Below are 23,415 nucleotides of genomic sequence, written 5' to 3'. Positions count from 1 at the left end.
AGATCAGCGCGCTGCGCCGGCCGCGGCGGCCATTGGAGGGTGAACCAACGGCAAAGGAAGACCTTTCTCTCTGTCTCTCTCTCTCACTGTCCACTCTGCCTGTCAAAAAAAAAAAAAAAAAGTTTTTTTCTACTTTTTATGTAATATTGCATTTCTCGAATCTTGGAGATGAAATTTAGCAAACATGGGAGATAATAATTTCTAGAATAAAAAAAGTAAGAGAGGACAACTCATCCATGGAATTCTGTATTATCTTTGCCACTTTCCTGTAAATCTAAATCTATTCTAAAATAAAGTTTATTAAATGGAAACTCATTCATAGGAATTTAAGTAGCTGAAGACCACTGAACACAGTGTATCTGTAAGAATAACAGGAAATAACATTGAAAATATTTTTTTAAAAGAGTCCCTGTATGCATGCTAGAAGTGTGGTTTTTTTCCATCAAAAATCCATGAGAAATGACTAAAGGATTCTAAGTAGGAGGAGTAATGGAACCAGTTTGTGTTTTACAAAGACTGCACTGGTGGCAGTGCAGTCATGAATTGGAGGGATAATAAAATTAAATTAAAAGATGGCAGCATTAATCCTGCAAAGCATGATAGATGGTGGTCTGGAGCTAAAATAGCGGGAAAAGAAATAAGATCTCTTGGAGATATTAGTGAGGTCCTCAGGCATCTTCCTAGCAACATCCCACTCTAAGTAAGGCTGCCAGTCCTCCAGGCTACAGTGCTGGGTCACTATCCCCTGTCCTCAGGTGTCTTTAGTGTGAAAAGAAAACAGTAAGATCCCCCAGGCACTTCCCTAACCCTGCAGATACAGGTGGAAAGAGACTTTATAAAACACTTTATTTTATGAGGGGCAGTCTCCCACCCAACATGTACACACATGCTTATATCTTGTCTTTATCACATTTCCAAAAGGGAGCACATGTCAACATGTAGTTCTGCCCCAGGGACACTTGACTCACGTCGGCCCGCAGCAGAAGGGAGGAACACTCCTTTCACGATTTCTGCTCAGTCTAGATAACTCAGTTTGGAATTACATACAATCTTCTATTATTTGCAATAACATAGAAAAGTAAATAACAGAGTATAAGCTTCAAAGAACAAGTTTGTTTTCCTTTTTTAATTTAGATTCTTGTTAATAATACATTAGCATCATTAATAGAAAAAAACAGCCATTTACACAGTAACTCAAAAAATCAGCCATTTAAGAAAATAAGGGACTAAAAAACCACTATCAGAGAAAACATTTGATTCTCCTGGCAAGCCCAGGTTTATCCTGAACTTTGAGAGCGTCTCTATCCTAAATGGATGATGAAGCTTTCAAGTAAAAGGCAAGGAGCTGAAGTCTGAGGGATACTGCCTCAAAGGAGGTTCGGGGGAGCCGCAGTCCTCGGGTCACTCCAGCGCTGGGGTGTTCCTGGGATGACCAGCACGGCTTCCTTTTGAGGTATCTGGACAATTCATTAGCCTCAGGATTCAGGTTTTATACAACATTCTTCCACATTAAAAAAAAAAAAAAAAAAAGGCTTTGTCCCATAAGAGTAAGTTGTTCAGCGTTTCTCTAGCTTCTTGTACTTGGCTTCTGTAAGGAGAGGAGGGTTACAACAGTCAAAACTGACTCACACAAAGACACCAGGCAAATTCAAAGATGTCCATTATATGTTTTTTTTTAACAATCTATTAGCTTCAGTCTCATCATCTGCCTAAATCTGTACAACTTGAAAAAGGGGCTCAAACACTCATACCCAAAATGAAGAACCCAACATGAGTTCACTAAGTTCTAGCCCTATCAATAGCACCTGCTTAGACAGTTGCAACAGGATTAAGCAGATGGACTGGCCCTGGACCCAACAGGATCCTTAAAAAGCACAGGAAATTGCCTCTAGGAACTGTCCCAGGTGCCCTCTGGAACTAGACGGGACCCCTCAGGAAGTATCAGTGTACAGTTCCTCTTCTGTCTTCTATCCGTACACCTCACCCCGGGAGAGCACTTTTGAAACAGATTTTAAAGGCCATCCAAGGAGTCACTTACTATGATATGGACTTCCACTTTTCTTTTACAACCTCAAAAGCACGTGGAATAATGCCTTCTATATGGTAAGGCTCTCAGTAACTATTTACTAAATGTAATTGTAGACAATGAAACTGGCTGTTAATAATCCCACATGTCAAATCTCAGCCTGCTACAAACCACTCTGTTGAAGTAGTCAACAATTATTAATCATGAAAATAGAATAATCCATTAATGTTAGCTAGGATGAAAACAAATTCATTATTTTAATGATAGATATAAGAAGGCCGGCGCCGCGGCTCGCTAGGCTAATCCTCCACCTTGCGGCGCCGGCACACCGGGTTCTAGTCCCGGTCGGGGCGCCGGATTCTGTCCCGGTTGCCCCTCTTCCAGGCCAGCTCTCTGCTATGGCCCGGGAGTACAGTGGAGGATGGCCCAAGTGCTTGGGCCCTGCACCCCATGGGAGACCAGGAGAAGCACCTGGCTCCTGCCATCGGATCAGCGCGGTGCGCCGGCCGCAGCGCGCCGGCCGTGGCGGCCATTGGAGGGTGAACCAACGGCAAAGGAAGACCTTTCTCTCTGTCTCTCTCTCACTGTCCACTCTGCCTGTTAAAAAAATAAAAATAAAATAAAATGATAGATTTAAGAGCCAGAGCTCAAGTCATCAACACTAGTCTCCTCCTTAAAAGGAAAATAACCCTTCAAGAAAACCCTTGACTGACTTCCATTGTTTAAGACGTTTGTCTCTACATTATTAAAGATGTGCCAGCCTGCTGAATCACAGTGAACATCTGGAGCTCTGTAATCAAATAGTCCTGGGCTGAAATACGTCTCTTCCATGTACTGTGCTAGCTTTATGTCTTTATGTCAGTGATTCTACAGAGTGGGAACAGAAATCATGTACTAACCTCATGGATTATTAGGATAGAAAACATGATGCAGGTAAAGCACAAAGAACAGTGCCTGATATATCACTAAGTAATCAGGAAATGTTATTTGTATTAATAATACTAGGATTTTGGGAAGATTAATAGTATTGTGTGCATACAGGAAATGTTAACTCTTCTGTTAGTTAAGGACATGCTGACAAGACTTGCTGTTTATTAACCCAACAGAAACAAAAATGGTTACCCAGTTTTTTTGAATATGCATCCAGCCTATAGGCCGCCTGCTCAAGAGCTGCAACCTGCTCCTCAATTACATTGATCTGATCCAGATAAGGCTGTAGTCCAGCATCTGTAAAAATAAAACAAACCACGTGTTTACAGGTCTTCGGCAAAAAGTGCAGAAAAAGAGTGGGAAAGTAAGAAAGCTAGTGTCTCTCCAGCTATGCCTGAGACAGACTGGGGGCGGGGTGTGTGTGTGTGTGACATCATTCTGACCATCAGCAGGGCAGAGACTTTAGAAGCCAGTTCCTAGCTGACCAGGAATCTGCATGACCTAACCAAAGTAAATCTCTGTCATCTACTAAGTTTCCTTTCGGTTTAATTTCTTGCTTTTCAAGCAAGCTTTCCATTACGGATTCAGTTTCTTGATATTCCCCCCCCCCCTTTTTTTTTATTTTTGACAGGCAGAGTGGACAGTGAGAGAGAGAGAGACAGAGAGAAAGGTCTTCCTTTGCCGTTGGTTCACCCTCCAACGGCCGCCATGGCTGGCGTGCTGCGGCCGGCGCATTGCGCAGATCCGAAGCCAGGAGCCAGGTGCTTCTCCTGGTCTCCCATGGGGTGCAGGGCCCAAGCACTTGGGCCATCCTCCACTGCACTCCCGGGCCACAGCAGAGAGCTGGCCTGGAAGAGGGGCAACCGGGACAGAATCCGGCGCCCCGACCGGGACTAGAACCTGGTGTGCCAGTGCCGCTAGGCGGAGGATTAGCCTATTGAGCCACGGCGCCGGCCTTGATATTCCCATTTTAAGGAAGAGCACCCTAGAAACAGAAACACACATTTAAGCCAATGGAAAAATACATTCAGCCACCCTAAATCGGCATTTTCCATTTATAGGTTTCCTGGTTTTCTGTTTATAAAGTATTGGTTTCATTGCTCGACCAGTTTACTAGATTGTGGCCACCCTTCCTCCGCCCCTTTCCTTTCCAGTAGTAATAAGCTGATAAAATCAAGATTTGGAAGCAAAAGTAGCCATACTACTGAAGCATGCTAATCCTCAGAATGAAAGAAATTCACCTTAACTTTGAACTTGTTTTTAGAAAATGAGGTCCTGGGGGCGGTGGCAAAAAAAAGAAAAAAAAAAAAAACGAGAAAGAAAAAAAAAAAGAATTAAAAAAAAAAAAAAAAAGAAAATGAGGTCCTGGGAGACAGACATGCCATATCCACACCCCCCCCCCCCCCCCCGCCGCCACCTCTTTTTTTTTTGGTGGCCCCAAACAAAAAGAACAGTAAATACAAATATGTTTAATTATAAAAGTTACTACTTACACTTCTGGTTTAAGTCCTTTAAGTTTCTACTAATGTTTATAGCAATATCTTTCATCTCAAGATACTTCAAGCTGGTTAGTTTATTCATATTTTCAAGGAGCTTGTAGTCTTCACTGGTAGCTTTAAAATGAACAGAAGATGTGATCCCTTTAAGATTAGTCTTAGATCACCAGAGTGTGGAATTACAGACCAAGCTATAGTGCAAGGAAGGACCTAGGGAATGTCAAAGGAGCAGCCACTTTTGATCTGTTACATTTTTTTAAAAGATCTGTTTTATTTATTTGAAAGAGTTACAAAGAGAGGGAGAGAGAGAGAAAGGGAGACAGAGGTCTTCTATCCACTGGTTCACTCCCCAAATGACTGCAACAGCCAGAGCTGAGCTGATCCAAAGCCAGGAGCTTCTTCTGGGTTTCCCATGTGGGAGCAGGGGCCCAAGGACTTGGGCCATCATCTACTGCTTTCCCAGGCCACAGCAGAGAGCTAGATTGGAAGGAGCAGCTGGGACTCGAATCGGTGCCCATAAGAGATGCCGGTGCTGCAGACGGGGGCTTTAACCCGCTGCGCCACAGCGCCAGCCCCAATCTATGGCACTTATATGTTAACCCGTATATTCTCAATGTCTAAGTAGAAACTCAGGCAAGAATTAGCAAACTATTTAAACCAAACAAGATCCAGAAGGTTCAGGATCATGGTTAGAAAGGGAAATGATAGGGACCAGCTGCTTTGGCTTAGCGGGTAAAGCCACCACCTGAAGTGCTGGCATCCCATATGGGCGCTGGTTCGAGACCTGGCTGCTCCACTTCCGATCCAGCTCTCTGCTATAGCCTATGAAAGCAGTGGAAGATGACCCAAGTCCCTGGGCCCCTGCACCCACGTGGGAGACCCTGAGGAGACTCCTGGCTCCTGGCTTTGGATTGGCTCAGCTCCAGCCCTTGCAGCCAACTGGGGAGTAACCATGGGATGGAAGACCTCTCTCTCTCTCTCTGCCTCTCCTTCTCTCTGTGTGTAACTCTGACTTCCAATAAATAAATCTTTAAAAAAAAAAAAAAAGGAAATGATAAACTTGTGTCCAAGAAAAGTGACAACACACACATACATGCTGTTAACTAGGACCTCATCACTTCTTACTTATTTATTACATATACGATTCTATATTGCATTTGGTGCAGTGAATTTTTGAAACCATTAGTCTGCCTCTTATATCTTCAGTTCTCTTCTTCATCATCACCCAAAGGAAATGGCCTCGACTCCCACTTTCTTGAAAACCAAGCCCACTAATATAAGCTGCTTCAACATCTCAACTTTGCTTCCAAACTTCTCTGTACTGTAACAGCTTCCCAAGAAGCAGAGTGTTCTGATTCTTGCCAAGACAACCCGTCTTAGGCTCTTGATTCCAAATCCTTTTTTACCTCTTCAGGGCCTCTCTGCAGTCAACTTCTTTCACCTGAATTTCTAAACTTCCTCTTCATCTTGGTACCTTCTCTCTAGAAATATATTCACATTTCCTCCAGCTCAAAAGCACTCCTTCTATTCTGCTTTATCTTCTGACCCAGCTCCTTGCTAATGTGCCTGCGGAGATGGAAGAAGTACTTGGAGGGCCAGTGCTATGGGGCAGCAGGTTAAGCTGCTGCCTGCGATGCCATTATCCCTTATGGGCACCAGTTTGTGTTCTGCCTGATTCAGCTCACTGTTAATAGTCTGGAAAAAGCAGAGAAAGATGGCCCAAGAATTTGGGCCCCTGCACCCACACAGGAGACCTAGATAAAGCTCCTGGCTTCAGCCTGACCCAGAGCTGGCCGCTGCAGCCATCTGGGGAATAAACCAGCCAACGGAAGATCTGTGTGTGTGTGTGTGTGTGTGCACACATGTGTGCATGCATCTCCCTCTGTCTCTGTAACTCTGCCTTTCAAATAAATCTTTTTTTAAAAAATAGCACAATACAGGCATTCCTCTAGATTTTAATCGAAGCCTGTTACCTACCTTAAGTTCTTCCTTGTCAATCTCATCTTACACAATCTCCACTCAGACTGTCATGCAGGTGGCCTACAAATCTGCTGCTCCAGTCAGTCTCTGAGCTGTGAATTCACATGTGCAAGTCACCTGAGGGTCCTGGGAAAAGTCACCTGGTGTCCCTGTCATAGCTACAAGCAGCCAAGACAAGTAAAAATACGTTTCTACACTACACATGGTTCCTTTTTTTTTTTTTTAAGATTTCATTTATTCATTTGAAAGTCAGAGTTACACAGAGAGAGAAGGAGAGGCAGAGAGAGAGAGAGAGAGAGAGAGAGAGAGAGAGAGAGGTAGAGAAAGAGAGAGAGGTCTTCCATCCGCTGGTTCACTCTCCAATTGGCCACAATGGCCGAAGCTGTGCAGATCCGAAGCCAGGAGCCAGGAGCTTCTTCCAGGTCTCCTATGTGGGTGCAGGAACCCAAGCAGAGAAAGATGGCCCAAGAATTTGGGCCCCTGCACCCACACAGGAGACCTGGATAAAGCTCCTGGCTTCAGCCTGACCCAGAGCTGGCTGCTGCAGCTTACTACTGCTTACCCAGGACATAGCAGAGAGCTGGATGGGAAGTGGAGCAGCCGGGACTCCAACTGGCACCCATATGGGATGCTGGCACCACAGGTGGTAGCTTTACCCGCTACATCATAGCACTGGCCTCAACACATGGTTCCTCTTTCCAGCTTCCCTATTTTGGTTGATGGTACCTCCCAGACTGAAAACCCGAGACACATCTTAGGCTGCTCCCATCCCTCAATCCTCACTTCAGTGAGGCCTTAGCCCACTTCCCTAAGGATCTTGCATCCACCACTCTCCCTCCCATCCCCCTTAGCAGCACTCTGCTTCAGACCATCACTATTCTCATCCCAACTATCGCTTACCTGTCCCTTGCCCCTCCTCCCCACGTCTGTATTCTCTGCTAGCCAATCAGTCACTCTAAAACAAGGCTCACAGGCTGAAATACCAAGAAGCCAGCCAGAAAATGTCAACAAGTGAAGCAAGCAAGAATGTGCATATTAAATATATAGGAAAATGATTCCTTTCTGTGGGGAGCAACTCGGACTAGACTAAGTTACTGGAATTAAGACTTATTCTATGCATCTGCTCTCCCACAATATGGCGCTGGGAGAGGAGAAAACAGCTTCTACGCAGCTGCCTCTTGCCAACTTGAGTGATGACCTCCAGGAGCTGATCCTGCTCCTGATTGGAGGAGAGCAGCGTACTCGGCGTGTGGGCAGCCGAGTTGGGATTGGTGGATGAGGACTATAAAGGAGGAGAGAGACAACATGCACCAGGAACATCTAAGGGGAACATCTATCTGAAGGAACACCTGTGCAGCCCCCGAGAGAGCCGGCCTGCGGTGTGCCGCTCCCCCGCGGAAGTGGGGAAAGTGGCCAGGGGGAACCGCCCTTCCACGGAGGTGGAAGGGACAGTAGCCAACCCGGGAAGAACCAGCAGCAAACCCGGGGAGGGCCGAGCAGACAAAAGAACAGCGCAGGGTCCTGTGTCGTTCCTCCACGAAGACGGGGAGCGACACTTTCCACAAGCTTGCTCCCACTTCTTGGAATTAGTAGTCCCTGGTATGCAGTCACTCCTTCTAGAGCTTTGACAGAGGCCAATGCCAGTGTACAGAAAACCATCTCCGTTCCACTGCTGAAGACACCAGTGTGAGAACAGTGATGAATGGCAACTGGCACTGCACCTCAACGGGCAGAAGACAAGGCGTGGGGAGTGGTGCAGCCACACTGGATAGCACCATTCCTTTAAGGGAGGCAGTCACTCAGCTGTAGTCAACTATAGCTCCGTACAAGTGAGGGACTACTATTGCCAAGGCCCTGGGATTTTTAAAGAGAAGCCAAAACGCCTAATTTTGTTACTTGGCTTCTCTTGCTCCAAAATAAATAAATAAATAAATAATCAATCAATCAATCCGGGAAGGCGCCGTGGCACAGTGAGTTAAACTGCTGCTTGGGATGCACACATCTGTCTCACAGTGCCTGTTAGAAGAGTCCCAGCTACTTCACTCCTGATCCAGCTTCTTGCTGATGTGCCCTAAGAGGTGGCACTCAAGTGCTTGGGCTGCTGCCATGCCATGTAGGGGACCCAGACGGAGTTTCAGGCTCTGGTTTCCAACTGGTCCAACCCTGGCCATAGCTGTTGTGGGCATATGCGGTGTGAACCAGTGGATGGAAGACATCTATCTACATATCTATCTATCTATCTACCTATCTCTCTCCCCCCTCCCTCTCACTCTTTCAAATAAAAAAGCAATTTTTTCCCAAATAATAATGCTGATAAGTTAGACTTACAACTCCTCCTATTCTGCATCAAGCCTTTTCTCATAGATTCTGGTTCAAAAAATTAGCTCACAGCAATTTCCTTTCCCATGTAATAAATGCTTATAAGGCCACACGGGACCAGACTTCACTTTTTGCCCTTCCTCAGCACCACAGATCACACACAGAAACACATACTGGGCCCAAAATAATCATGCCCCAAAAGGGTGGGTCAGCAAATCCTCAGACCCACCTAACAGGTCCTAAAATCTGCAGGTCATTCTCCATTCTCTAATGCCATTTCTCTATATCCCAGTAAACACCTGCTTTAGCCAAACACATGGCTGCTTATGTGGCCTCACTCACCGATTCCATCATCCCCCCCCCCCCCATCAATCACTCCCTTCACAACCCTGCTCAAAATACACTTCCCCCAAGCAAACTCTTGTTGATTAAGGCACCCAGATACTGTTGGTTGTTTATTTTCTTCTTTCCCTTCTTCTCATTACACCACAGAGGCTTGCGGAATTGTACTAAGTATTCTTGGGTACTTCTGAAAATGGCTCCTGAATTTCTCCAGGAAAGGGATGGACTTCTTTCGCTCCCATTCTTGATCTCCCCGAACTTCCCCCAGGCCTGCCTCTGGGTCTGTGGGGGAGGGCAGGCGGCCGCAGGTTGATGCGGCTAAGGCACCTTGCAGGCCTCCCGGCACCAAACCCCAGCGGCGCACAGCTGTACCTTTAACAAACCCAGGCTCTGCCTCACCTGTCAATTCCCCAGTCAGGTAAGTGGCCATTTTGGAGAACATGTCCCGGCAGAGCTCAGTGATGTCAGCCTCAGCGGGCTCCTTGGCTTCCTCAGCTGTCTCCACAGCGGCATCGTCTGTGCCAAGGGAGAATGGGTTATGCGTCCTGCCCCCTACACCGGTCCCAACCCAGCCAAGGCAGCCTCTGCCTACATCCCCCAACCTGTCTTCGTGAGATCAAGTCGGCTGCATTCCCATCTGCCGTAACCCCAAGTCCCTCTCTTCGTCCTGCTCCCCAGTACCGGCCCTCACTCACCAACACGACCCCCGGGCGCAGCCCACTCAGTAGCCCTGACAGCAAACCCAGACAGGTGCACCCTGCGAACTGCCCCCTCCTGCCGGATGAGCCAACGGCACACTGGGCCCCGCCTGACCGGAGCCCCAGCCTCCTACTCCGGCCCGACACCATCTCCTTCCACTCCGGCTACCTCGAACGGGTTCCTCACGTCGGGTCGCCGGGACACCCTCGGCCGCCGCCGCCATACCCAGCTCCGCGGCTTCCGGTTGTGAGGAGTCTGCGCATGCGCACAGGGCCCGCCCGGCCCGGCCCTCGCAAGGTTGAGATCCTGCGGCGGTTGCTCAAGTCCTGCCTCGGGTAAGATTCCATAACCAAGTGTGAAAAGCACGGCGGAAGTGGAAGCTAGCTAGGGTGGCGTGAACCGACCCACCAGCGAGAGCTGCGCGTCTGGGCTGAGCGGATGCGCTCCTGCCTGCAGCCACACCCCCAGGGCCGGGGTCAGTGGGAACGGGAGTGGCCTGCTGACCGGAGTCGCCGGGCTGGCTGTGGCTAGCTCAGACACTGCGCCCCCTGGCGGCTGTTAGTCACCAGATGGTTGCGAAGGGAATTCGAGCCGATAGTCTCATCCATCCAGGCTTTGGGAGGTCTCCAGGCATTGACCCCGATGCCAGAAACTCTGCCTCCCTCTGCCCAGAAAGATACACCTACTCATTTCTTTTCCTTTTTTTTTTTTTTTTTAAAAGATTTATTTCATTTGAAAGGCAGAGATAGAATCTGTCATCCATTGGTTCATTCCCCAAATGGCTGCAACGACTCGAGCTGGGCCAGGCAGGAGCCAGGAGCTTCTTCCAGGCCTCCGACGTGGGTGCAGGGGCCCAACCACTTGGACCAGACGTATTAGCAGGGAGCTGGATTGAAGTGGAACAGCCGGGACTCACGGTAGCCTGTTTGGGATGCCTATGTCGACGGAGGCGGCTTTACCCCCTACTTCTCTTTAGTTGATTCAGCCTTTCTTAAAGAAAGCTTAGATTGTGACTGTTTTAGACCTGAGGATACGCTCCCGTTATCTTAGTTGCTCTTAGCATTTTCACACATATCCTAGGTATATAGCTGTACTTCCCAGGATGGGCAAACTGGAGTGGCTGGAAAGAGTGGTTGAGAAAAAGTGACTGGGGAGCAATGCAAGGTGCAAAATGAGAAAGCTGTAGGGGCCGGCCTCTGTCATAGAGGGGAAAGCCGCTGCCTGCCGTGCCGGCATCCCATATGGGTGCCAGTTCAAGTCCCAGCTGCTCCATTTCCGATCCAGCTCTCTGCTGTGGCTAGGAAAAGCAGAAGATGGCCCAAGTCCTTGGACCCCTGCACCCACATGGGAGACCCAGAAGAACCTCCTGACTTCGGACTGGTGTAGCTCCTGCTGTTGCAGCCATATGGGGGGTGAAGAACTCTCTCTCTCTCTCTCTCTCTCTCTCTCTCTCTCTGCCTCTCTGTAGCTCTGCCTTTCAAATAAATAAGTATTTTTTTTAAATGAGGAAGCTATAAAGTTCACAGGAGAAGGGAGAGGATTAATATAGTCTCAGGATGCAGGCTCCTGGACACCCAGAATCTTGGTGTTGGAATTTCTTTTCTTTTTTAAAGATTTATTTATATTGAAAGGCAGAGTTTCAGAGAGGGAGAGGCAGAAAGAGAGAGAATGAGATCTTTCATCCAGTGGCTCACTCCTTAAATGGCTGCACTGGCCAGGGCTGGGCCAGGTCAAAGATAGGAGTCTGGAACTCCACTTGTATCTCCCACATGGGTGCAGGGGCCCAAGCACTTGGACCATCCTCACTGCTTTCTCAGGTGCATTAGCAGGGAGCTGAATTGGAAGAGGGCCAACCAGGACTCAAATCAGGGCCTATATGGGATGCCGGCACTGGCCCTGGTGTAGGCATTTCTTGTCTCTGGTTATCTTCCATCTGTACTCTCATGCCCTCTGAATATCCATACACCACACACACATACCAGGAGCTTCCCCCACCCCCAACTGCAGCCCTCTAAGCCCAACTCCACTCTGAAGACTGGATCTCCCTAGGTCTCCATTCTTTTTTATGGTGCAATCATGGTGCCCACCATTTTAGACCACCACTCTCAGCGAGAGTTCTTATCTCAGGACTTCTGGGTCAGCCATGCTCCTTCCTGTTATCACTGCCTGCACCCTCTACTTTCTGCACAGTATGAATCTACGTCAGCCCGAGCACAGGGATGTCCCATAGTTCTAGCCTCTTTTTTCCCCTCTATCATCCCAGAAACAAATGCAAAGTCCTGGTTTTCCAAAGGAGTTTTATTGATAATCACCAGGGAAACCCACTTTTTCCTATGGAAGAATAGAGCCATAGTCCACCATGTTTTTATCCAAACATCTCTGAACACCGAGGTCATTTCCTGGCCTGTTTCCCTTCGGGCTCCTGGTTTGCTGCCCCTTCAGTGCCCAGTGTTTGTGGAATGCCAAGAAGCTGTCTATTCCCGAAGAACCATTGTTGACTTTACTCTAGAAATGTGCCACTCACTCCTGTACAACATGGGAGTCTTGTTAGAGTCTTAAGGCTTCCCCTTCTCTTTTACAGGGAAATTCTATGGGGGAAGACAAGAAATCCATGGGCTCTAGCAGCATATGTCTAGATGCACAGAGGATCAGTTTTCCTAGCACGTAAGAAGACATCTAGACACTGCCTACTTTCCTTGGCTTCTACCTTTTTCACAGATCATGGCTACTCAGGTGCTTAGGGAGAGTCTTTCCTCTCCCTTTTATCCTGCATGTTATTAATATTTTTTTTGTCACCACAGTAGAGCTAATAAGTACATAGCGAATAAGAAGCCCAGTGAGAAGAGTTATGTCACAGAGCTGTGCGGCTACATACAGAAACACCGAGTCACAAGCCTAAGCATGATACCCTGCTATACACACAAACATTGGTTCAAAAGGCCAGATGCAGGATGGGACTTGGCAGCAGCCATGATGGGGCCTATGGCCCTGGACGTGGAGGGTGTGTAGAGAGGGGCCTGCTGTCTGAAGCTTTAGGGGCTCCCTCCACCTCTCTCCTGGACACCCCAGGGCACTGGGGTCACAGCTGGGGCTGACTTCAAGTGTGCCCAGGTAGCTTGCTCCTCCTGCTAGAAGAAAACAAAGGACAGGTTACTTGAAGGGGGATTCTCTCCCCTTTCCTTTTCTCTGGATATAGACTGAATGTCTGTGGTCCCCCTCCCTCAAATCCATTTGTTGAAATCCTGACCCTCAGTGTGATGGTGTTAAGAGCTGAGCACCTTGTAAGTGGCTGGAGCCTTCACGAATGGATTAATGCCTTTATAAAAGAAGTTCCCTTGCCCCTTCTGCCATGTGAAGACGCAGTGAGGAAAACAGCTGTCTGTGAACCTGGGTCCTCACCAAGTACTAAATGTGCTCTACCCTTATTTTAGTCTTCCCACCTTCCCAAACTGAGAAATAAATGTCTATGTTTTTAAGTCACCCGGTTTATGGTAGCTTGTTATAGCAGCCAGAATAGGCTAAGACACAGAACATGTCCCAGAGACCAAGGCAGCCCTTAGGCTAGGGACACCAGCTTCCCTGTCATCCCTCCATCCCCAACCTACACTAACCATTTACCACTGTGTTTTCCCCAAGGGCCTGAACTTTCAAAAATGTCCTTCCCCTACCTGCTGAGGTAGAAGATGGTAGAGTTCAGCTGTGGGGACCCAAGTGGGTCCAGGTGAAGGACCACTTACCACGCCTGGGGAGGGAGCTAGCTGCCCCTTCCTCTCCAGCATCTTCAGCCGTGTGCCCACAGCATCTACCTGGGATGCAATTCCTTCTAGGACAGTCTCCAGCTGCAGAACTCTCCTTGTGAGCCTATGCAGGGTAGGTGAGAGACCAAGGGGGCAGAAAGGTATGTCCAGGTCCTGGGTATCTGCAGGACTCAGGGTAATAGAAGGTACATGTCTGGATAGGAACAAAGAAGGTAAGGCCTAGCCACATAGGAAGAGTTGCAAGATAGTGGAGGTTCTCCTGGGCTAGGACAGGGAATTGGAAGGTTATGAAAAGAAACTCAAAATAGGATATGACAGTCATAGCAAGCCCTGGGTCCCTGGCTGTACATACATGTAGAATTTTTCTTCTGAAATCCAGCCTCCTGCTCTCTCAGCCTCTGGACCTGGCTTGCCTGATGGGATATTCACAATGGACTGGCCCAAGTTCTCAAGCTCAGCATTGAGGGTGGCCACCTGTTTGGGAAGTCAGATATTAGAGAGGAGAATATGGCTCTGGGAGGCCATCAATTCTTGCTCCATAACTTGCTCTAAAAGGCTCATGGGACAGAGCATTGGGTTCCAGTTCTTGCTACCTCCCTTTTGCCTTTCCTCTCAGACTCTGTAGATGACAGGGCCGGGATGGTGGTGCTGGACCAACCTCTGTAGATGGGGCCATCTCCCAAAGAAGCAAAACATAAGCTGCTTGAAGTCAGAGGCCAACTCAGTTTGGAAATGGAGGGATAGTACCAACATTTTTGCACTTTCCCATTGGGCTATTGTCACCCTGCCCTGATCTTTCCTGGTCTACCCTAGATAGAGACGGATCAGGTATATTTGGGGCCATTGGAGGTCAGAGTTTACTGAGAAGGCAAGTCCTCAGAGGGAATTGTCAGGGATTCCTGGGCAACTGGTCTTCCTTGTCTAAGATTATGTTTTAGAGCAGTGGTTCTCAGTCTTGGCTACGCTGGGAATCGGCTGGGGAGTTTTACCAACTACTGATGCCTCCTCACCCCTCTACATCTCTGATTTAATTGGTCTAGGATGTGTGGGCTGGGTATTAAATGTTGCCCGAGGTATTCTAACACGTGGCAGTTTGAGAACCACTAACCTAGGGAACTTTCTCCTGCTCATCAATGGGAGGACTTTCATTTTGGTTTGTGCTCTGGGTGTGTTCATGGCAAGAAGAGGGTGAGCAGTTTCCTCACACCGCCTCACCAAGCAGCCCAGCTCACCTTGGCCTCGTGCAGGTCCTGGCGCATTTCTTCCTGTTCCTTCTCATCCAGGACACGGTTGCCATCTCGGTCACACCTGGTGAAGGCGGTCGTGAGCTCAGTGATCTCACGCTCTGCGTGCCCCAAGCTGAGGAGAGCAGAACAATGCATTGGTCCCTGCCTGTCGTGCCTGTGATCTCTCGGCTGTGGACTCTTCACTCTTCTGCTACACTCTGGTGGGAGTGCTGCTCTCTGAGTCTTGCTTCTGCTCTCTGGGAAAGAAGGGTCTTTTTTTTCCCACGTGGGAAAGCCAGGGTCTCCAAAGACTAGCAATTTTCCTTCTTTATCTTTATTTAAAGATTTCTATTACTTATTTGAAAGGCAGAGTTATAGAGAAGGGGGAGGGGGAGACAGAGGGAGAGCTCCATGCACTAGTTTACTCCCCACATTGCCGCAACAGCCAGGGCTGGGCCAGCCTGAAGCCAAGAGCCAGGAGTTTCTTCCAGGTCTATCACATGGGTTTAGGGGACCAAGCACTCAGGCCATCCTCTGCTGCTTTTCCAGGTACTGTAGCAGGGAGCTGGATTGGAAGTGAAGCAGCCAGGACTCAAGCTAGCCCCGATATGGGATGCTGGCATTGCAGGTGGTGGCTTTACCCACTATGCTACAATGCCAGCCCCACAAACTTCTTAAATCTTTTCCCCCCTCCTGACTTCTGCTGACTGGGTTCAGGGACTCATGATGTTGTATGGGGATTATTTCAAAATCTTTTTGCCTCTAAATAACATGCCTCCTCCCACTTCTCTACTCTCTACTGAAATCTGTCCTCCATAATACAGCTAGAGGAGTTACCTTCCTAAAATGCAGGTCTAAATACATCCCTTGAAATTCCTCCTAGGAACCCCATTCTTTGGCTAATGTGGGGATGTCTGAGGCCTTTCCCAACATGACCCTTGCCTATTTACCTGGCCTCTCTCCTGATATGATCCCCTTTCATTTGATACCTTAACAATGCTCAGTTACTGATTACTCCTGTATGAGCACATGTGTTATTTAGTTGCAGCCCTCTATGCCTCTGTGTGTACTTTCATCTCTTCTTGGAGTGGTCTTCCACTGCTTGTCCACTCGTAAGCTATTCATCCTCCCAAACCCTTTCAGACAGCACTGCTTCCAGAAAGCCTTCCCATAATGTCAGAGATAGAACTGGTCTCTGTCTTTACTGCCTTCTAGTCACTTCTATTGTTGAATTTATTCCATGATGCTATTTCTTTGTTTACATGTCTATGAGCAACTAGAGGACAAATACTTTGCCTCACTTAATTATGTTGACTTCCCTACTCGTTGCCTGGCTCACAGCTGGGGCTTATAATTTTTTTTTCAAAGCCCTTTAGTATGTTTGATAGGGAAATATGGACAGAATAGCTAGAGGAATAGACCAGTGGTTGTGAGGAAACATAACACAAAGATCATATATATATATATATATATATATATATATATATTACATTACATATATACATGTAATGATTAGTCTGAACAGTTGTTCGACAAAGTCCAAAATGTTAGACTATGGTCAGAGTGATCAAAACAAAGGAATTATGGCAAAGGGCAAGGTCAGAAGATCAGAAGCTCATAATGAAGACCACAGGCTTAAAAGCAAAATATAGAGTCGAGGGTCGAAGACTTAGCAACAATGTAGAGAAAGTTGGATCTTTGGTTACTCACTGCCACAAGGTGTTAGTAAAATCCTCAAACTGGATCTCCTGCTCCCCATCCAGAACCTTCTGCACATCAGAAACCTGCTCCTTCCTCAGACGCAGCCTTTGCAGGGTCTTGTTATAGCCCTTAAAAGGAAAGGAAATAGGTACCAGTCCCCACAGGCCTCTTGCTGTTCATAGCCTCATGTCTACCCACAGATGCTGGGTTTCTAGGATATGTTGAAGGCAAACAAGGGCACAGGAACATTTACCAGCAGGACCAGACCAGAACCCAGAACCTTGAACCCAGACCCTGATGCGGATGTGCAGCTGGAGGAGACCGAGTACTCACCTGTTTCAGGAGGTCGGAAAGCTGCAGCTCATCCTTCTGTCCAGCCAGCTCCTCCTTGACCTCAGAGTATGTGTCATTGATGATAGCCAGGAACATGTTCTGAAGGATAAGGCACAGAACTGGGTTCTCATCACCAGACCCACTAAAAGCATTGAGCCCACTGATCCCATTCATGTCCTAGACATATGTTCTAAAGGAGCCAATGTTCTCACCCCAGCTCTGCAGCTCACTCACCCACTGCACCTCCCACATCCTCAGAGCCCAGCCTTACAGCGCAGTTCTGCCTTGCTTCTGTGTCAACTTGGTGTCCTCACTGTCAGGTGCTGCAATAACCTTGCTCACCACAAAGACAGTCAACACATGCCACAGATCTCCATCTAATGACGACCTGCCCATCACTGAAGTCAGAAACTTCTCAAGGTGAGAGCAAAATGGTGCTCTCTTTACCAGCTACCCACCATTCATTTCTGTATCCTCAACCATTGTTCATATAAAGAAATGTGTTGGCCTCATTAATAAAAACCAAATCCAGATTTTTTATGGTTGACAGGGAGAGAGAACAACCAGCAAGTGGTGGTAGGAGAAATCAGCAAGAGATTCCCCAGAGGAAGGCAGTCTTGGGAGAATGGGCACAGGAACTTCCAGGTGCACCCGCTTCCCTTCATGAGGCACTTTGCCCTCCCCTCGTGTCTTTGAGGGATGTGAGCGGATTTGATCTCACTGGAGGCAACTGCAGGTAACCCTGTACTCTGGAAACTGCTTGACTCTGCTGGCCAGGCTGACCATGGTAGCCAGCTTTAGAAGTCCTCCCCTTAGGATGGCCCAAGTGCTTGGGCTCTTCACCCCATGGGAGACCAGGATAAGTACCTGGCTCCTGCCATCAGGTCAGCATGGTGCGCCGGCCGTAGCTCACCGGCCGCAGCAGCCATTGGAGGGTGAACCAACGGCAAAGGAAGACCTTTCTCTCTGTCTCTCTCTCTCACTGTCCACTCTGCCTGTCAAAAAAAAAAAAAAAAAAAAAAAAAAAGAAGAAGTCCTCCCTCAATCTCCATCCTTAACTTGAAAAATCCATCATAATCCTGACTAGGGACATAGACAGCCTGCAGGCTGGAGTTTTGAGCTATGTCTCCACCCCTCAGAGGAACTCTTACCAGAAGCACAAAGAAGACGAAGAAGACGTAGGTGACGAAGTAGACAGGGCCCAGGATGCGGTTGGCATTGTCGATAGCATTATAGTCAAAGTCCCCAAGGATTATCCGGAACTGAGTGAAACTGACAGACCAGGCCAAGGTGTCACCAGAGCCTAAACCAGTGCCTCACCCCAGTCCCCACACCCACCCCACATTCCTCACTACAGACCCCTCACTGCATCTCCAACCCAACCCAATGGAGAGAGCAGGTGTGCAGATGACTTGAGGGCACATCAGGGCCCCTCGAGGCTCACACAGCTGCTTTAAGCACAGACCCATCCACACACTTCTCCCCATCTTGCCCAAGGACACACAGACCCAGGGAACTGCGAGTGAGGGTCCAGGGAAGAGAGAGGGGGCAGCATACACACATGCACTTGATGAAAGTGCTGAAGTTTTCCACTTGGGTCCCGAAAAGCAAGTAGCCGAGCTGGGCGTAGGCGAAGAAAACGATGAAGAACATGACAGCGAAGCCCAGGATGTCCTTGGCACAGCGGGCCAGGGTGGAGGAGAGCTGGGTCATGGTTTTGTTGAAGCTGATGTACTTGAATACCTGCAAGGGCCATGTGGAACCAGATGGTGAAGGAGGAAAAGAGGGAAAGCTCTGAAAAGTCCACTCCAGGGACCTGTGGAGGCCACAGGAGGCACCATACCAGAAGGGGAAATGAGACACGCAGTGAGGAAAGGACAATCGGTTCCCTGAGCCAGAGGTGGGGGCGGCTGCCCCAAGTACCTTGATCCAGGCAAAGAAGAGGTTGACAGCGTTCATGTTGTTGTACTGTGTCTGCCAGAAGGCGAGGAACTCAAAGTCCGCGTACGTGTTCGGCTGTTGCAGGAGCTTCCCCATCAGCCGGTTCACCTCCAGGGTTCGGAATACGTGGAAGCCCACGGCCATGATGGAGAGCTGTCACACCGAGGTCATGGGGTGTCAGAATAGTCACGAGGATCTCAAGGGAAGTGCCGAGATGAGGTCCCAGGGGAGAGCGGGGGCAGGAAGACAGGTGGGAAAGACACTTCCTACCCTGCTGAGGTGTCCACTGGCTCAGGTTCAAATGGCCAGGCCAGGGTGATGGGGGAGCAGCTCAGGTGTTCCAGAGCCCAAGGGAAGACTTGTAAAGGTCACAGGGACCTGGAGCCAAGGACTCTTCCTCCCCCACCCCCACCAGCCCTGAGCCTTGGTCAGGAAATGAATGTGTCCTGCTGATAAGAGGCAGATGGAGATGAAGGGGCAGAACCCTTGAATAGGAGGGAAGAGAAAAGGCAAGGGTACCCAGGGACGAGGACAGGTCATACAGGCACAAGACAGAAGGGCAACAGAAAAGAGAAAAGGCACAGGGCCTGGATCGCAGGTAAGGAGGAGAGGAGATGTGGGGTTCGGGGCTTCCCCGGGCCTGAGCTGGGGGGCATCTGCCTCTTGCTTTGGGAGCTACTGCAAGTGATTAGGTCTTTGGGCCCAAAAGGAAGAACCTGGAGCTGCTGCCAAGGTGGATGCCCTCTCTCCATCTGTCCCTCACCAAGATGACCAAGAGGTCCAGAACATTCCAGATGCTGTGGAGGTAGCGGAGCCGGTGGATGTGGAGCTCCAGGATCTCCTCCACCACGTAGTAGATGATGAAGATGCAGAAGACGACCTCACAGCCAACAACGACGAAGTCCCAGTTGCTGACGTAGCGGATCAGCTTAACAGTGCGGATTTGCCAGGATGGGATGGCACCTCCTGTGGCTGGAAACTCCACCACCAGTCTGGCGGAGAGGGGGGTGTCTAGTGGAGCCTGGGCTGGGATAGTTCTTTGACCTCCTCTCCTCCCCCTCCCACTGTAGGTCACAAGTTTGGGGAAGGGTCTCAAGCATAGGAGGAAAGAACCAGGAACCGCGCACAGAGGGTGCAGTAGGGGAAGGGAGCACCTCAGAACACAGAAGAGATTGATGTTGGCATTGTAGACTGAGAAGTCGATGAAGACCACCCGAGTGCCCCTGTCCAGCCACAGCCCCTCCTGAAGGTCACGGAGCACTTCTGCACTGGCCTGTCGGGATCGTGGAAGGTCCAAGTAGTAGCCGCCTCCACTGTAGCTTGTGAGCTTGCCCCAGTGGGAGGAGCCCCCCAGCTCATCCTGCGAGTGGTACGTCCACCTGCCACAGAAGAGGCCGTCTGAGTGTAGAAAGGCCAGAATCTGTCTAAGGGCTCAGCTCCCAAGGCAGTGGCAAGGCTCTGTGGTTGTCTGGGCTTCATGGTTTCACATAAATCATGCATGTATTTACAATATGTCTGCACTCATGTTTATGCATGTCCATGTGTGTGATATATACACAGGTTGTGTACTGTACGAGGCTACTTCAAAAAGCTCATGGAAAATTCAATTAAAAGATGCATTTATTTTGATACACAACATTTTGAAGTCTATGAATGGTTTTTTTTTAATAATGCACATTTTCCATGACATTAAAAAAAATTGACAGGCAGACAGAGCCAGAAACAGAGAGACAGGCCCAGAAAACTCCCATCCACGGGCTCACTTCCCATGTGCCTGCAATGATTGGGGCTTTGGGGCTGGGCCAGATCATCCAGGCTGAAGCCAGGAGCTGACCAGGAAGCTGGAATCAGGAGTAGATCTGGGGTTCTAACCCAGGCACTCTGGTATGGGATATAGGTATCTTAACTGTTGTACCAAATGCCCACCCTTCTGTGAACTTTTTGAATACTTATGTGCATGAATTTCGAAATGTTATGCACCCAAAATACTTTCAATTGCACTTTTTTGTGGAAATATGTATTTAAAATACATGAACTATATATGATATATACAAATATATATGTGTATACATATTAGATGTATTATGAGGGGGCTTTACAAGTTCACAAATATTATTTGATCTGATATTAACAGCCATTTGAAAAGGGAGGACAAATACTCCTATTACCTACATCTTGCAGAAGAGGAAACTAAGAGTCAGAGATTTCCAAGATAATCCAACTGTCTGGTGGCAGAACCAAAATGCACATGAAAATCTCCTAACGTTTTACTATGTTACTCACGGCTGTAGGTGACAAAGCCAAGCCCTACTTTTGTCCTCAGACTGATTGGTTCCCAAAAGGGAAGCCCTTGGAGCCCACACCCACAATGTGTTAAAGATCTTTCCAGCTTGGGGCTGGCGCTGTGGCTTAGCAGGTAAAGCCGCCGCCTGAAGTGCCGGCATCCCTTATGGGTGCCGGTTCAAATCCTGGCTGCTCCACCTCTGATCCAGCTCTCTGCTATGGCCTGGGAAGGCAGTAGAATATGGCCCGAGTCCTTGGGCCCCTGCACCCAATGTGGAAACCCGGAAGAAGCTCCTGGCTCCTGGCTCCTGGGTACGCATCAGCTCAGCTCCAGCCATTGCAGCCATTTGGGGAGTGAACCAGTGGATGGAAGACCTCTCCCTCTCTCTCTACCTCTCCTTCTCTCTCTTTGTAACTCTGACTTTCAAATAATAATAATAATAATAATAATAATAATAATAATAAAAGATCTTTCCATCTCTTGTGCTCCTGCAGCTGACTACTTAACACCAGACTTTTCCACCATGGGCCCTTACTTCCTCCTTCTTTTTCCTATCTACCCTCCTCCCTTTCTTCCCTTACTCCTCTTCCACCCTTGGCTCCTAGCTGTTACCCCCATCAGTCCCAAGTGTCAGATGCTACAACTGTGACTCTTGTGGTAGCCTCAACCCTACTTAGTCTTCACATCCCTAAGAGACCTCTGGGCAGAAGTATCTTCTGTGGAAGCACTGCCTGCAGGGTAGGATAAATGTGACTGTGACCTAGGTGTGGGAAAAAGTCCAGAGAGAGTGACTCTGCCTGCTAATTGCCTCCTTTATTCTGGAGTGATCAGACCAAGTCCCAACAATTGGGACTTAGATGCCTCCCAAGTCCCCTGGAGTGTCCCCAAAGCTCTTTAAGACTCAGTGGAAGTGGTTCCACACCTTGTGATGGCGTCAGGCTCAGAGGGGACAAGCTCTGTGCCATTGGTAGGGGCTCACTTACGCTGTGCCGTTAAGGGGTCCAAAGGGGAGTTGCTCCTCTTTGTCAGCAGAGTAGACATCATAGCAGCTCAAAATGTCCTCACGGAAGTCCTCATGCACCACACAGGAGTCATTGCGGACCCGCAGCTGCCGCAGCCTCGGAACACCCAGCAGCATGTTCTCGTAGTAGATGAAGGAGTGGGAGCCATGGCCCAGGCTTCGGTTGTTGTACCATTTGGTCCAATACAAGCTGTCCAGTAGTGGGCCCTGGGCAAACTAGACCACAAGCTGGGTTGGGCCCAGCCAAGCCTCATTCTGACCCCTACTCTTAGAATGACCACCCTCAATCCCGACTTCAACCCTAACCTGGGCAAATATCTTTTGCTGGACTCCTCAATTGATCTGAGAACCCTGACCAGACCCTGACTTCACCCTATTAAAAATGTGTTTTGAAGGTCAGGCTTACCTCTGAATCCCAACATTAGTCTTATTCCTGGTTTGATTCCTTAGTCAGCATCCCCACCTCTCACCTCCACCCAGACTCTACTCTGACCCAATAATTCAACCTGACTCTTGATTTGGCCTGATTCCTGACTGGCCTGATCATATCCAAGCATGTAGTCTGATCCACTGTCTGACCTCTCTGAATTCTGGCTTGTGGTGTCAGGCCACTGGGGAGGAGAGGAGAGCAGGAAGGTTAAGGAGATCCCATACTCACATCCCAGAAGTCTGCCATGCTGCTGATGGCTTGGAAGGAGACTCCAGTGTCTGCTGGCGTAAGTAAGAAGAGCTCTGACATGACCTTGGTGTAGTAATAGGCACTGGAGCTTGTCATTCCATAGGTCACTAGAAAATAATCCAAGAAGCCATGTCCTTACTGTTCCCAACTCCATTCCCCAGAGGAGCCAGGGTGGCCCGTTTCCCTGGATGATGCTACCTAGATGGGGGCCATCAGACTCGGCCCCTAAGTTGGTGGAGACTGATGGTGGCATTGGGGAAATCAAGGGTTGCGGCACCAAGTCTCCCCTCTCCTCCAAGCTGACCTCTGAAAGACTGAACTCTACTCAGTAGTGTCTCTTGACATTGTCATACTGAAAATTCACTTTTCCTGACTCAGGTTAACTTCCTAGTTCTTATTCCCAGAGCCAAGATATTTCTGCCTCTTTATTGGGTGGTGATTCCCTTTGTTTGGTCTACATTTATGCTTTTTGGAAAGTGCCTCCAAATTCTAGAGTACTCTGTAGCCCTGGCAAACAGTTTACAATGGCTTTGCAGCCTCTTGGTCGCAACTTGGCATCCCTGGAGTAGCAGGTCAGCATGGCACCTCTGGCCCTGACATGATTGATGAATCCTTTTTTTTTATTTTTAAAGATTTATTTTATTTATTTGAAAGGCAGAGTTACAAAAAGAGAGAGAGAA

At 48.5% G+C, this 23,415-nt stretch overlaps 2 protein-coding genes and 1 long non-coding RNA gene across 6 annotated transcripts in view; 1 reads left to right on the top strand and 2 right to left on the bottom strand.

Annotated features, from left to right (window-relative positions):
• Nucleotides 1–1,111: 1,111 nt before the first annotated feature.
• BLOC1S2 (biogenesis of lysosomal organelles complex 1 subunit 2) lies at nt 1,112–10,271 on the bottom strand. The gene is made up of 5 exons (XM_002718648.5): nt 9,961–10,271; nt 9,493–9,609; nt 4,450–4,569; nt 3,149–3,253; nt 1,112–1,588 (listed from the first exon to the last, which is right to left on the bottom strand). Exons 1-5 carry the CDS (start codon nt 10,013–10,015, stop codon nt 1,557–1,559), a joined length of 429 nt encoding a protein of 142 aa, XP_002718694.1. The 5' UTR covers nt 10,016–10,271; the 3' UTR covers nt 1,112–1,556.
• LOC138845322 (uncharacterized) lies at nt 9,605–13,272 on the top strand. The gene is made up of 2 exons (XR_011382329.1): nt 9,605–10,127; nt 12,374–13,272. It is a non-coding gene; the product is annotated as an uncharacterized lncRNA (long non-coding RNA).
• Nucleotides 12,076–23,415, bottom strand: part of PKD2L1 (polycystin 2 like 1, transient receptor potential cation channel) — a 116,590-nt gene continuing 105,250 nt past the window's right edge. For 2 of the 4 annotated variants that reach the window (XM_070057401.1, XM_070057400.1), the window contains 13 exons: nt 22,715–22,842; nt 22,019–22,272; nt 19,906–20,130; nt 19,515–19,743; nt 18,734–18,904; nt 18,372–18,553; nt 17,962–18,082; nt 16,811–16,909; nt 16,487–16,605; nt 14,783–14,909; nt 13,903–14,024; nt 13,530–13,653; nt 12,076–12,920 (listed from right to left, as the gene is read on the bottom strand). In XM_070057401.1, the coding sequence (XP_069913502.1) occupies nt 12,825–12,920; nt 13,530–13,653; nt 13,903–14,024; nt 14,783–14,909; nt 16,487–16,605; nt 16,811–16,909; nt 17,962–18,082; nt 18,372–18,553; nt 18,734–18,904; nt 19,515–19,743; nt 19,906–20,130; nt 22,019–22,272; nt 22,715–22,831 (1,986 nt within the window). In that variant the 5' untranslated portion in view covers nt 22,832–22,842 and the 3' untranslated portion in view covers nt 12,076–12,824. Of the gene's footprint in view, nt 12,921–13,529; nt 13,654–13,902; nt 14,025–14,782; nt 14,910–16,486; nt 16,606–16,810; nt 16,910–17,961; nt 18,083–18,371; nt 18,554–18,733; nt 18,905–19,514; nt 20,131–22,018; nt 22,273–22,714; nt 22,843–23,415 lie in introns of all 4 variants that reach the window. The other 2 variants (XM_070057399.1, XM_051823491.2) reach the window with 2 other exon arrangements.

This window comes from Oryctolagus cuniculus, chromosome 15 (assembly GCF_964237555.1).
Source record: "Oryctolagus cuniculus chromosome 15, mOryCun1.1, whole genome shotgun sequence".
NCBI classification, from domain to species: Eukaryota; Metazoa; Chordata; class Mammalia; order Lagomorpha; family Leporidae; genus Oryctolagus; species Oryctolagus cuniculus.
This window is presented reverse-complemented; position numbering and strand designations above follow the sequence as displayed.